Below are 15150 nucleotides of genomic sequence, written 5' to 3'. Positions count from 1 at the left end.
GAGGATTTGTAGCAAAAGGGAGTGGTCTACAGTGTCAAAGGCAGAAGACAAGTCCAGGAGAAGGAGGACAGAGTAGTGTCGCTTGCTCCTGGCAGTTAGTAGGTCATTGGTGACTTTAGTTAGGGCAGTTTCAGTTGAGTGATGGGAACGGAAGCCTGATTGTAACCGATCAAAGAGGGAGCAGGAGGAGAAGTGGGAGGACAGTTCAAGATGGACATGTTGCTCCAGCAATTTGGAGGCATAAGGGAGAAGAGATATTGGGCGATAGCTAGACACAGAGGATGGGTCGAGGGAGGGCTTTTTGAGGATGGGTGTGATCTTGGCATGCTTGAAGGATGAGGGAAAGACACCTGTTGTGAGTGAGAGGTTGAAGAGGTGTGTTAGGGTTGGGATGAAGACCGTGGAAAGGTTAGGGATGAGGTGGGATGGGAGCGGGTCAAGCGTGCAGGTGGTGAGGTGTGATCTTGACAGGAGGGTGGAGAGCTGATCTTCTGTCATGGTGGAGAAGCTGGTTTTGGAGGAGCAGGGTTGAGCAGCTAAGAGGGGCAGTGGGCGCTGTGGGCCAAAGCTTTCTCTGATCGTATCGATCTTCTGTTTAAAGAAAGAGGCGAAGTCATCAGCAGAAATGAGGGGGGAGGGAGGAGGTGCGGGGGGACGGAGTAGAGAATTGAAAGTGTTGAAAAGCTGTTTAGGGTTGTGGGACAGGGAGGATATGAGGGATGAGAAGTAAGTTTGTTTTGCGGCAGTGAGCGCAGACTTGAAGCTGGCGAGGGACTGCTTGTATGCAGTGAAGTGGTCGGCAGAGTGGGATCGCTTCCATCTCCGCTCAGCAATCCTGGAAGCCCGTCTCAATTCTTTGGTCAGGCTGGTCAGCCAGGGCTGCCTGTTAATTGTACGAGTTTTACTATGCATGAGTGGGGCGGCCGAATCGAGTGTTGCTGTTATTGTGGTGTTATAAAAAGTGGCAGCAGCATCTGTGTCATGAAGGGAGGCTATGTCTGTGAGAGGGAGAAGGGACTCAGAGAGTGATTGTAAGTTGAGATGTTTGAGATTTCTGCGAGGGTGAGTGAGTTTGTGGAGTGGGGGTTGCACACTAGGAGAGGAGAGGGACGAGAATGTCAGTAGGTTGTGGTCAGACAGGGGGAGGGGTGTGTTAGTGAGATTAGTAAGGGAGCAGAGGCGGGTGAAGATGAGGTCCAGCGTGTGGCCATCTTTGTGAGTGGCCTCAGAGGACCATTGAGTGAGGCCAAAGGAGGCAGTCAGTGATAAAAGTTTAGAGGTAGCTGAGGTGAAAGTGTCAATGGGGACATTGAAATCACCCATGATGATAGTGGGGATGTCAACAGAGAGGAAATGAAGTAGCCAGGTGGTGAAGTGGTCGAGAAAGGTGGAGATGGCTAGTTCTGGGGGGCGGTAGATGACAGCCAGCTCTACCATATAATATTTGCAAAAATACGTTATAAAAAAGGATGTGTTGCGCAAATGTTTATAAGTAATTTACAACTATTAAAAGTCTTGTTTTCCATCGAGCATGTTTCCATTCTGCGTACAAAATGCCACCTCATTTATAGCATTGCCCATATGGTTTCATTAGATTTGGAGAATGGTGGGTAGTGATCCTTTCTGCACTGCGAGTGAAATTAGATGTTCTATACTAAACTTCTAGCATCAAGCAATGTCTACACAACATTTTGGTTACAAGCCAACTACATGTGTTCCATTGATTCACACCAACCACTCTTAAAGGCCATCCTGGTGCAGAACAAGACTGCAATGGGAGTAGAGGTCTATTCTTTTCAGCAATGAGTCCTGCATTTGTCTTGGATGCGATGATAACTGGAACTTGTTCTGAAGAACATGTTGACAATGTCATAGAGGCCTTGTGGCCTTCACTGGGGAACGTAAAAGTGTACGAGAAGCCTTTTTTTTTTTTTTTTTTTATGTGACGACAGCAGGCTGTTGCATGTTGCTTTTTCTAGGCATGCTTGGCCTAAACACACAACTATGGCCTGCAGCATCTTCAGACTTCTCTCCCATCAAGCACATCTGAGATGTTGTTGGTCAGAGATTTGAAAGGGAGCTGCCAGTAGTGAACCTTAATGATTAGTGTGCCAGACAACCTTTAACCCCTTTACCCCCAAGGGTGGTTTGCACGTTAATGACCGGGCCAATTTTTACAATTCTGACCACTGTCCCTTTATGAGGTTATAACTCTGGAACGCTTCAATGGATCCTGGTGATTCTGACATTGTTTTCTCGTGACATATTGTACTTCATGACAATGGTAAAAATTCTTTTCATAGTACCTGCGTTTATTTGTGAAAAAAACGGAAATTTGGCGAAAATTATGAAAATTTCGCAATTTTCCAACTTTGAATTTTTATGCAATTAAATCACAGAGATATGTCACACAAAATACTTAATAAGTAACATTTCCCACATGTCTACTTTACATCAGCACAATTTTGGAACCAACATTTTTTTTTGTTAGGGAGTTATAAGGGTTAAAAGTTGACCAGCAATTTCTCATTTCTACAACACCATTTTATTTTAGGGACCACATCTCATTTGAAGTCATTTTGAGGGGTCTATATGATAGAAAATACCCAAGTGTGACACCATTCCAAAAACTACACCCCTCAAGGTGCTCAAAACCATATTCAAGAAGTTTATTAACCCTTCTGGTGCTTCACAGGAATTTTTTGAATGTTTAAATAAAAATGAACATTTAACTTTTTTTCACAAAAAATTTAATTCAGCTCCAATTTGTTTTATTTTACCAAGGGTAACAGGAGAAAATGGACCCCAAACATTGTTGTACAATTTGTCCTGAGTATGCCAATACCCCACATGTGGGGGTAAACCACTGTTTGGGCGCATGGCAGAGCTCGGAAGCGAAGGAGTGCCATTTGACTTTTCAATGCAAAATTGACTGGAATTGAGATGGGACGCCATGTTTCGTTTGGAGAGCCCCTGATGTGGCTAAACATTGAAACCCCCCACAAGTGACACCATTTTGGAAAGTAGACCCCCTAAGGAACTTATCTAGAGGTGTGGTGAGCACTTTGACCCACCAAGTGCTTCACAGAAGTTTATAATGTAGAACCGTAAAAATAAAAAATCATATTTTTTCACAAAAATTATCTTTTCGCCCCCAATTTTTTATTTTCCCAAGGGTAAGAGAAGAAATTGGACCCCAAAAGTTGTTGTACAATTTGTCCTGAGTACGCTGATAGCCCATATGTGGGGGTAAACCACTGTTTGGGCGGATGGGAGAGCTCGGAAGGGAAGGAGCGCCGTTTGACTTTTCAATGCAAAATTGACAGGAATTGAGATGGGACGCCATGTTGCGTTTGAAGAGCCACTGATGTGCCTAAACATTGAAACCCCCCACAAGTGACACCATTTTGGAAAGTAGACCCCCTAAGGAACTTATCTAGAGGTGTGGTGAGCACTTTGACCCACCAAGTGCTTCACAGAAGTTTATAATGCAGAGCCGTAAAAATAAAACAAAATTTTTTTCCCACAAAAATTATTTTTTTAGCCCCCAGTTTTGTATTTTCCTGAGGGTAACAGGAGAAATTGGACCCCAAAATTTGTTGCCCAATTTGTCCTGAGTGCGATGATACACCATATGTGGGGGGAACCACTGTTTGGGCACATGGGAGGGCTCAGAAGGGAAGGAGTGCCATTTGAATGCAGACTTAGATGGAATGGTCTGCAGGTGTCACATTGCGTTTGCAGAGCCCCTAATGTACCTAAACAGTAGAAACCCCCCACAAGTGACACCATTTTGGAAAGTAGACCCCCTTAGGAACTTATCTAGATGTGTGCTGAGTGCTTTGACCCACCAAGGGCTTCACAGAAGTTTATAATGCAGAGCCGTAAAAATAAAACAAAAATTTTTTCTCACAAATATTATTTTTTAGCCCCCAGTTTTATATTTTCCTGAGGGTAACAGGAGAAATTGGACCCCAAAATTTGTTGCCCAATTTGTCCTGAGTGCGATGATACACCATATGTGGGGGGAACCACTGTTTGGGCACATGGGAGGGCTCAGAAGGGAAGGAGTGCCATTTGAATGCAGACTTAGATGGAATGGTCTGCAGGTGTCACATTGCATTTGCAGAGCCCCTAATGTACCTAAACAGTAGAAACCTCCCACAAGTGACACCATTTTGGAAACTAGACCCCCTAAGGAACTCATCTAGATGTGTTGTGATAGCTTTGAACCCCCAAGTGTTTCACTACAGTTTGTAACGCAGAGCCGTGAAAATTTTAAAAAAAAAATCTTTCCCCCCAAAATTATTTTTTAGCCCCCAGTTTTGTATTTTCCCGAGGGTAAGAAGAGAAATTCGACCCCAAAAGTTGTTGTCCAATTTGTCCTGAGTACGCTGATACCCCGTATGTTGGGGGAAACCACCGTTTGAGCGCATGGCAGAGCTCGGAAGGGAAGGAGCGCCATTTGGACTGCAGACTTAGATGGAATGGTCTGCAGACGTCACATTGCGTTTGCAGAACCCCTAATGTACCTAAACAGTAGAAACCCCCCACAAGTGACCCCATATTGGAAACTAGACCCCCCCAGGGAACTAATCTAGATGTGTTGTGAGAACTTTGAACCCCCAAGTGTTTCACTACAGTTTATAACGCAGAGCCGTGAAAATAAAAAATCTTTTTTTTCCCCACAAAAAATATGTTTTAGCCCCAAGTTTTGTATTTTCCCAAGGGTAACAGGAGAAATTGGACCCCAAAAGTTGTTGTCCTATTTGTCCTGAGTACGCTGATACCCCATATGTTGGGGTAAACCCCTGTTTGGGCACACGGGAGAGCTCGGAAGGGAAGAAGCACTGTTTTACTTTTTCAACGCAGAATTGGCTGGAATTGAGATCGGACGCCATGTCGTGTTTGGAGAGCCCCTGATGTGCCTAAACAGTGGAAACCCCACAATTATAACTGAAACCCTAATCCAAACACACCCCTAACCCTAATCCCAACAGTAACCCTAACCACACCTCTAACCCAGACACACCCCTAACCCTAATCCCAACCCTATTCCCAACCATAAATGTAATCTAAACCCTAACTGTAACTTTAGCCCCAACCCAATCTGTAGCCCTAGCCCTAACCCTAGCCCTAACCCTAATCCTAACCCTAGCCCTAACCCTAACCCTAGCCCTAACCCTAACCCTAGCCCTAACCCTAGCCCTAACCCTAGCCCTAGCCCTAACTCTAACCCTAGCCCTAATGGGAAAATGGAAATAAATACATTTTTTTAATTTTTCCCTAACTAAGGGGGTGATGAAGGGGGGTTTGATTTACTTTTATAGCGGGGTTTTTAGCGGATTTTTATGATTGGCAGCCGTCACACACTGAAAGACGCTTTTTATTGCAAAAAATATTTTTTTGCGTTACCACATTTTGAGAGCTATAATTTTTCTATATTTTGGTCCACAGAGTCATGTGAGGTCTTGTTTTTTGCGGGACGAGTTGACGTTTTTATTGGTAACATTTTCGGGCACGTGACATTTTTTGATCGCTTTTTATTCCGATTTTTGTGAGGCAGAATGACCAAAAACCAGCTATTCATGAATTTCTTTTGGGGGAGGCGTTTATACCGTTCCGCGTTTGGTAAAATTGATAAAGCAGTTTTATTCTTCGGGTCAGTACGATTACAGCGACACCTCATTTATATCATTTTTTTATGTTTTGGCGCTTTTATACGATAAAAACTATTTTATAGAAAAAATAATTATTTTGGCATCGCTTTATTCTCAGGACTATAACTTTTTTATTTTTTTGCTGATGATGCTGTATGGTGGCTCGTTTTTTGCGGGACAAGATGACGTTTTCAGCGGTACCATGGTTATTTATATCTGTCTTTTTGATCGCGTGTTATTCCACTTTTTGTTCGGCGGTATGATAATAAAGCGTTGTTTTTTGCCTTGTTTTTTTTTTTTTTTTCTTACGGTGTTTACTGAAGGGGTTAACTAGTGGGCCAGTTTTATAGGTCGGGCCGTTACGGACGCGGCGATACTAAATATGTGTACTTTTATTGTTTGTTTTTTTTTTATTTAGATAAAGAAATGTATTTATGGGAATAATATATTTTTTTTTTTTTCATTATTTTGGAATATTTTTTTTTATTTTTTTTACACATTTGAAATTTTTTTTTTTTACTTTTTTACTTTGTCCCAGGGGGGGACATCACAGATCAGTGATCTGACAGTTTGCACAGCACTCTGTCAGATCACTGATCTGACTTGCAGCGCTGCAGCCTTCACAGTGCCTGCTCTGAGCAGGCTCTGTGAAGCCACCTCCCTCCCTGCAGGACCCGGATCCGCGGCCATCTTGGATCCGGGGCTCGAGCAGGGAGGGAGGGAGGTAAGACCATCGCGTTGCTGCGGGGGGCTCAGGGAAGCCCGCAGGGAGCCCCCTCCCTGCGCGGTGCTTCCCTGCACCGCCGGCACATCGCGATCATCTTTGATCGCGGTGTGCCAGGGGTTAATGTGCCGGGGGCGGTCCGTGACCGCTCCTGGCACATAGTGCCGGATGTCAGCTGCGATAGGCAGCTGACACCCGGCCGCGATCGGCGGCGCTCCCCCCGTGAGCGCCGCCGATCGCGCTGGACGTACTACCCTGTCCATGGTCATAGGGGCCCACCCCACATGGACGGGATAGTACGTCCGATGTCAGAAAGGGGTTAATAACCTCAATGATTGTATGTCAAGTCTATAACTGAAGTATGGCTAGAAGGTAGGGTGCACTACACAAAATTCTATGAGAAGTATAGAAAAGAGGGTGCTGCGACATGCATAGAAAAATATATCAATGTGTGTAAAGAAAAAGACCTATGCGTAAAAGGCGCACACCTCAATATAGGAAAAATATACAAAATATCTTTATTGACCACAAAAAGCACACAGTGAATAAAAACATTTAAAAGTCAAAAAATGACAATACAACAACCCTGGTACCAGTAAAGTCCGTATGACTATAGATATATATAAGATACAATCCAGAAGGAATATATGCAATGTATAAATAACAATGACTCAAGCCCCAGTATATGTATCAAATGAGAAGATTGTCCCCAATGCTGTGAATCACAATCAAATTGTGTAGGAATATACAGCTCAATAAATGAACACAATATGAAAATCTATGTCTGAAGTTGGGCATCCCCAAAATTGGTAGACAATAATATACAAAAAGACTCAACAAGGTATAAGCCCTATAATGGTGTTAAATAAGGCACCATTATAGGGCTTTTGGATTGTATCTTATATCTTATATCTATAGTCATATGGACTTTACTTGTACCATGGTTGTTGTATTGTAATTTTTTGACTTTTAAATGTTTTTGTTCACCGTGTGCTTTTTGTGGTCAATAATGGTATTTTGTATGTTTTTCCTATATTGAGGTGTGCACCTTTTATGCATAGCATAGGTCTTTTTCTTTATGAACAAGTCTATAACTGAAGGGATTTCTGTGTTTGGCACTCATACTTAATACTGCATGAATCGAGATGTTTTGAAAATTTTGTTTCCACTTTTTTCATAATTTGCACATTATTAACATTACTACCAGTACGTGTTTTTGTTTATATATATATATATATATATATATATGTCCACAATTGTTCTTTTCTCATGTTGGAATGGCAATGTTGATGTGTATATAAAGTTGTCCATATCTCGTATTGTTGTAAGCATTACAATCGGTACAATAAAGTTTTAAAAAGAGAGCAGCGGAATTGTTGTGCACTTCAGTCTTCACATTCTCTTTAACCCCTTCTCGACCTTTGACGCCACGTAGGCGTCATGAAAGTCGGTGCCAATCCGACCCATGACGCCTATGTGGCGTCATGGAAGGATCGCGTCCCTGCAGATCCGGTGAAAGGGTTAACTCCAATTTCACCCAATCTGCAGGGACAGGGGGAGTGGTAGTACAGCCGCCACCCCCCCCCCCTTCCCCCCCCCCCCCCCCCCCGTGGCTACGATCGCTCTGATTGGCTGTTGAAAGTGAAACTGCAAATCAGAGCGATTTGTAATATTTCACCTATTATAACTGGTGAAATATTACAATCCAGCCATGGCCGATGCTGCAATAACATCGGCCATGGCTGGAAACACTGGTCTGCCCCACCCCACCCCACCGATCGCCCCACCAAGCCACCGATCTGTCCGGTACACTGCTCCGTCTCCCCTCCGTCCTGTGCTCCGCTCCCTCCGTGCTCTTGTCCGCTCCCTCCGTGCTCTTGTCCGCTCCCCCCGTGCTCTTGTCCGCTCCCCCCGTGCTCCAATCCCACCCCCCGTGCTCCGATCCACCCCCCTGCACTCTGATCCACCCCCTAGTCGTGCTTCCTTACCTAGACGACTTACTGGTCAAAGGCCCATCTTTCTGAGCCTGTGAGTAGTGCGTCCGCATTTCCTTGGATACTCTTTCTCGGTTGGGCTGGTTGATCAACCTAAAAAAGTAATCTCCTGTTCCAGCTCAACGAATCTCCTTTCTGGGCATGACCCTGGACACCTCCCAAGGGTTGGTGCTTCTTCCTCGAGACAAGGTCCTGGCTCATCAACAGGGGGTCTGGAAGCTTCTTCAGCCGTCCCCATGTTCCATCCGTTTCGGCATGAGGATTCTCGGGAAGATGGTGGCCGCAATAGAGGCAATTCCATTTGCGCAACTGCACCTCTGCCCCTACAGCATGCTCTGCTGGACGCATTGGACGGGAGTCCCTTTTCCCTCGACCGACTATATCCTCTCTCTCCTCAGGTCAAGCAGTCACTCGAATGGTAGATGCTCCAATCCTCTCTCCTCCAAGGGAGGTCTTTCCTCCCAGTCCATTGGCTGGTAGTCACTACCGACACCAGCCTCCTAGGCTTGGGTACGGTTTTTCGTTATCACACTGCGCAGGGAACTTGGACTCATCACGAGTCTTGCCTTCCCATCAATATCCTGGAGATACGTGCGATTTGGCTATCCCTAAAGCGGTTCCATCATCTCCTAGCAGGCTGCCCCATCCGTATACAGTCGGACAATGCCACGGCTGTGGCTTATATAAACCATCAAGGGGGAACCCGCAGCAGAGCTGCAATGCGCGAGGTAGAGCACAACCTTCGCTGGGCCGAAAACAACCTCTCGGTCATTTTGGCAGTTCACATTCGAGGAGTGGAGAATAGGTCCTCCGATTTCCTCAGCCTGCAAGGTCTCGTCTCAGGAGAGTGGTCTCTCCATCAGGACATATTCCAACAGATTTGCCATCGTTGGGGTACTCCGGACGTAGACTTGATGGCTTCCGGGTTCAATGCCAAGGTACCTCAAATTGTAGCCCGGGCCCGGTACCCCAAAGCAAACGGGGCGGACGTGCTAGTCCTTCCTTGGAGTCAGTTTCGCCTCCCTTACCTGTTTCCCCCCCTGCCCCTGCTTCCCAGAGTAATCAGGAAGATCAAGGCAGAGGGTGTCCCAGTGATTATCATCGCCCCGGATTGGCCTCGCAGGGCGTGGTATGCAGAGCTTATCCAGCTCCTCGCAGACGTTCCTTGGCGCCTACCAGATCGTCCTTTCTCAGGGCCCGATTTACCACCAGAACTCAGGGGCCCTGTGTTTGACGGCATGGCTGTTGAATCCTGGGTTCTGACTCAAGTGGGTTTCTCCCGCGAGGTAGTCTCCATCTTGATCAATCCTCGAAAGCCGGTGTCATCGCGCATCTACCATCGGATCTGGAGGATCTTCTTCGATTGGTGCAGAAACAGAGGTCGCCCTCTGATGGTTTTTCAACATCCCTACCATTTTGGATTTCCTCCAATCCGGTCTGGATTTGTGGCTTTCACCGCGTTCCCTTAAAGGGCAGGTCTCGGCCTTGTCAGTCCTTTTTCAACGGAAAATCGCCTCCAAGCCACAGGTCAGAACTTTTTTTCAGGAAGTCTATCACGTGGTGCCTCCCTGTTATGACCTGGTGGTCAGGACAATAATGGACCTGGTGGTTTAGAGCACACGGAATGACCTGATAGTTACTGATAATAAGGACGAGCTCTGGGACGTGGGAACTCTGCTGACCGCAATCCCTAAACCTATCAAACACACTAGAAATAGCCGTGGATTGCGCCTAACGCTCCCTATGCAACTCGGCACAGCCTAAGAAACTAGCTAGCCCTGAAGATAGAAAAATAAAGCCTACCTTGCCTCAGAGAAATTCCCCAAAGGAAAAGGCAGCCCCCCACATATAATGACTGTGAGTAAAGATGAAAATACAAACACAGAGATGAAATAGATTTAGCAAAGTGAGGCCCGACTTACTGAACAGACCGAGGATAGGAAAGATTACTTTGCGGTCAGCACAAAAACCTACAAAAAGACCACGCAGAGGGCGCAAAAAGACCCTCGGCACCGACTCACGGTGCGGAGGCGCTCCCTCTGCGTCCCAGAGCTTCCAGCAAGCAAGACAACAAATTAAATAGCAAGCTGGACAGAAAAATAGAAAACCAAAGAAATGCAAGCTGGAACTTAGCTTCTGATGGGAAGACAGGTCACAAGAACGATCCAGGAGTGAACTAGACCAATACTGGAACATTGACAGGTGGCATAGAGCAAAGCTCTAAGTGGAGTTAAATAGAGCAGCAGCTAACGAATTAACCTAGTCACCTGTGAAACTCAGAAACACCCACCAGAGGAAGTCCATGGACAGAACCAGCCGAAGTACCATTCATGACCACAGGAGGGAGCCCGACAACAGAATTCACAACACCTCCCTACAGAGCGCCTCTAGAGGCTTGAGACCTTAATCTCGTCCTAGGTGTCCTGCAGGAATCTCCCTTCGAGCTGTTGCAGGACATCCCTCGATCTCTTCTTTCATGGAAAGTGACCTTCCTCGTCGCTTTTACCTCGATCAGACGAGTCTCGGAATTGGCTGCTCTTTCCTTTCGGACGCTGTTCCTTACCTTCCACCGAGGCAAGGTGGTCCTCAGACCGTCCCCTACTTTCCTCCCGAAGGTGGTGTCTTTCTTCAACCTCAATGAAGATATCGTACTTCCGTCAGTTTGCCCTACTCCAACACACCGCATGGAGAAGGCTCTTCACGCCTTGGATCTTGTCAGAGCTCTCAGGAAGTACGTGTCCAGGATGGCATCCTTTCGTCAGACGGATGCTCTGTTCGTGCTCCCGGCGGGACATCGGAAGGGTCTGGCCGCTTCTAAGTCGACAATTGCCAGATGGATTCGGTCGACCATTCAAAAGGCTTACCGCATCAGAGGCAAGCCTATCCCTGCGGGCCTCAGGGCACACTCCACTCGGTCGGTGGGTGCTTCCTGGGCCATTCGGAATCAAGCGTTTGCAGAGCAAGTTTGCAAAGCTGCAACCTGGTCTAGCCTGCATACCTTTTCAAAGCATTGCAATGTCCATACTCAGGCATTCTCAGATGCAAGCCTGGGCAGGCGTACTCTGCAGGCAGTGGTTGCGCACCTGTAGACAGCAGGTGCCTTAAGTTTACACTGTTGGGTTGTTATTCCCCACCCAGGGACTGCTTTTGGACGTCCCACGGTCCTGTATCCCCCAGTGTGGCGATGGAGAAATAGGGATTTTTGTGTACTCACTGTAAAATCCTTTTCTCAGAGCCACTCATTGGGGGACACAGCACCCACCCTTGTTTTTGGCTTGTTGCCTATGATGAGTGTTTTAGTCTTTTGACATGTTGTTACTACGGTTAAATCTTGTTAATCTCCTACTGCTTGGCTACGAACTGGTATTATCCGGAGCCAGTGGGCGGTGTATTCTGCAGAGGAGGAGCTAATCTTTTTTGTATTTACTTAGTGTCAGCCTCCTAGTGGCAGCAGCATACACCCACGGTTCTGTGTCCCCCAATGAGTGGCTCGGAGAAAAGGATTTTACGGTGAGTACACAACAATCCTAATTTCCTCCCAAAAATTTGGAGCGCATCTTATAGGCCGCAGATTACGGTAACTTTGCATATTGATCATAGCGTATTTGTGCACTTGTATATTAACAGAAAAAAAGTTATGACTTGGAATATAGGAATATTATTTAGTTTTGATAGTACTTAAGAGTGCATTTCTTGCCGTCTTAAGTCTCCTGCAAATATTATGCTAAAAAATGTTATGTTTTATCTGAATATTCCCACAGGACTACCATTTATCACTGCTCCAAACAAATTTGAAGCTCTTGCTGCCCATGACGCACTGGTTGAATTGAGTGGCGCTTTAAACACTGTGGCTTGTAGCCTAATGAAGATTGCCAATGACATTCGATTTCTTGGATCAGGCCCACGATCTGGTCTTGGAGAATTAATTTTGCCAGAAAATGAACCTGGAAGCAGCATTATGCCAGGTAATACTATCTTTTTTTCTTGTAGGTTCCTTTGATGCAATAAATGTACAAGATGGGAGCTTAGTCTGCACCACATACAGCAGGTGCCAGTTGTGTTTTTTAGCCAGGACCAGTCTCTTCTGTTTTAAACACTTAAATGCCACTGAATGCAGCATTTAGTTGTTGCAATCTAGCTAGTGGACAAATTCATTTCCCCACTTGCTGGCTGCTGTTGGGTTGCCGTGGCAGCTAGCGGTCTTCTGAAAGCCCCGTCTCTTAACTTTTTGTGCTCCTACGAAGAAAAATTGTTGTGTAAGTTTCATAGGTGATTGCTAACTTCATTATATGTTGTAATACTTAGAGGTTGTCCAACCCCAAAATCACCAAATCATTTCAAGCTAATCTGTGCTGTGTTGCAGTGGAACACACCTGTTTACAATTTTGTTTAGTTTCTACCTTTTGTTCTTCTGGAAATTCATATATTTGCTGTTTTCAGTTTGTTTACATGCTCTTTTCTTCATTGGGCAGCTGACTGTGCTTTTCCAGGATGTCCCTCCTGACATCAGGAGGTTGTCCTTCATATCCTTGATAGGGACAGGAGCACATAAGAGGTTAAAGGGTCAAACCTTCAGTGTTTTTTCCTGTCACTATCCGGGACAGACGCAGAGGTGTACTTACATTTTCCAGTCGAGAGGGAGCTCCTTATGCCAGGCGCAGGAGGATGAGGTCCTTGCATCTCTTCCCTGCCGTGAGTCTGGAAACAGACACCCAGCTTATCAAGGGGTCCCTCAGCCTGTCCAGTTGAGATGTTGCTGCTGGGGTGAACTGCTTCCCTGTCGGGAGACTCCCGGTTCACATTGCCCCTTTCCTGCACTCTGCTCCAGTGCTCCCTGAAGACTGAATGCAAGGGCGCTTTTGGGATACTTAGGTGATGACGCACAGGCCTTTAGTTCCCAGTGTGTGATCCAGCATAATAAGAGATGAGGTTCTGAATTCCGTCACAGAGTTAGTTTCCCCGCAATCCTCCTGGATGGCTCCGAGGAAAACAAAAGGCCACGTTGCAAAATGGAATCCAGTTCAGAGGAGGAAGAGTTGTCAGGTTACGCCGACCCTGAACAGGAGGAAAAGGGATGTATTTATCTCAATCCCCCCAGAGGAGAAAAAGAAATACCTTTTCCCTTGGGAAGACACTGACGCTCCTTATCAGCAGTGACAAATACGATGAAGGTTGAGGATCTTCTCCAGCCCTCCTTAATACAGGATGAAATGTTCAGAGGATGAACCGTATGAGCCGTATGAGCAGAGTATTTCCAGTTAACATATATGGGCTATGATCCTTTAGTGGGAAGACGTGGAAAAGAGACTAATTATTAAGAAGTTTTAAATCACGTCTAGCTTTTTGAGCCTGAAAATATAAAATTATAGGAAGAGATTCCTAAAATTGATATCCCCATAGTCAGGGTAGCTATCCCATTTGATCACTCATCATACTTGAAGGGCACTATGGACAGAAAGGCAGATGGTTTTCTAAAAAAAAAATGTGGGAAGCATCTGCAGCAATAATTAAAGGGAACCTGTCACCCCGTTTTTTGAGATTGAGATATAAATACTGTTAAATAGGGCCTGTGCTGTGCATTACTATGGTGTATGTAGTGTACCCTGATTCCCCATGTATGCCGAGAAATACATTACCAAAGTCGGCGTTTTCGCCTGTCAATCAGGCTGGTCTGGTCAGGTGGGCGTGTTCACAGCGTTCTTTTCTTCCCCAGGTTTCCGTTGGTGGCGTAGTGGTGTGCGCATGTCCAAGGTCCGGATTCCCTGTGCCCACGTGAAGACACAGCGCGCGATCTGCGCTGTCATTCCTTTCATCGGTGCGGGCGGCCATCTTCCTGGGGCCGCGCGTGCGCAGATGTAGTGCTCTGCTGCACGGGGCTTCAGGAAAATGGCCGCGGGATGCCGCGCGTGCGCAGAAGAGATCGCGGCGGCCATTTTCCCAAAGCCGAGATGCAAACTCGGCTTTGGGAAAATGGCCGCCGCGATCTCTTCTGCGCACACGCGGCATCCCGCGGCCATTTTCCTGAAGCCCCGTGCAGCAGAGCACTACATCTGCGTACGCGCGGCCCCAGGAAGATGGCCGCCCGCACCGATGAAAGGAATGACAGCGCAGATCGCGCGCTGTGTCTTCACGTGGGCACAGGGAATCCGGACCTTGGACATGCGCACACCACTACGCCACCAACGGAAACCTGGGGAAGAAAAGAACGCTGTGAACACGCCCACCTGACCAGACCAGCCTGATTGACAGGCGAAAACGCCGACTTTGGTAATGTATTTCTCGGCATACATGGGGAATCAGGGTACACTACATACACCATAGTAACGCACAGCACAGGCCCTATTTAACAGTATTTATATCTCAATCTCAAAAAACGGGGTGACAGGTTCCCTTTAAGCCACCACTCTGTAGCATGATCCATGAATATATGGATAGAGGAGTTCATCTAAGGCAAAAGACATCCAAGGATGAGATCCTTGAATATGTTCCATTACTAAAAATGGCAATAGGATTTATGGCTGATGCATCAATCGAGTCAATTAGGTTTGCCGCAAGGAACTCTCCAACACTGCTAGGTTAGCGATGTGGCTAAAAATCTGGTCTGGGTTAGTCAAATTGTGCCCTATTCCCGGTTCCAGCCTTCAATTATTTGGTCCAGTACTAGACAACTTTCTGGAAAGAGTCTCAGATGAGAAGAAAGGTTTTGAAGAAGAAATACCAAAAAAGTTTTGTCCTTTCGGAGTCCTCATTCCCATAAAATAACAGAATATAC

At 46.2% G+C, this 15150-nt stretch overlaps 1 protein-coding gene across 5 annotated transcripts in view; it reads left to right on the top strand.

Moving 5' to 3' along the window:
• The window catches only part of FH (fumarate hydratase), a 162986-nt gene that overhangs the window by 88796 nt on the left and 59040 nt on the right, over nucleotides 1-15150 (top strand). For all 5 annotated transcript variants that reach the window (XM_069769437.1, XM_069769434.1, XM_069769435.1 and 2 more), the window contains one exon: nucleotides 12140-12343. In XM_069769437.1, coding sequence (XP_069625538.1) covers nucleotides 12140-12343 — 204 coding nt within the window. The remainder of the gene's footprint in view (nucleotides 1-12139; nucleotides 12344-15150) is intronic.

This window comes from Ranitomeya imitator, chromosome 5 (assembly GCF_032444005.1).
Source record: "Ranitomeya imitator isolate aRanImi1 chromosome 5, aRanImi1.pri, whole genome shotgun sequence".
Taxonomy (NCBI): domain Eukaryota; kingdom Metazoa; phylum Chordata; class Amphibia; order Anura; family Dendrobatidae; genus Ranitomeya; species Ranitomeya imitator.
The sequence above is the reverse complement of the archived record's forward strand: the minus strand, read 5'-3'. Positions and strand labels throughout refer to the sequence as shown.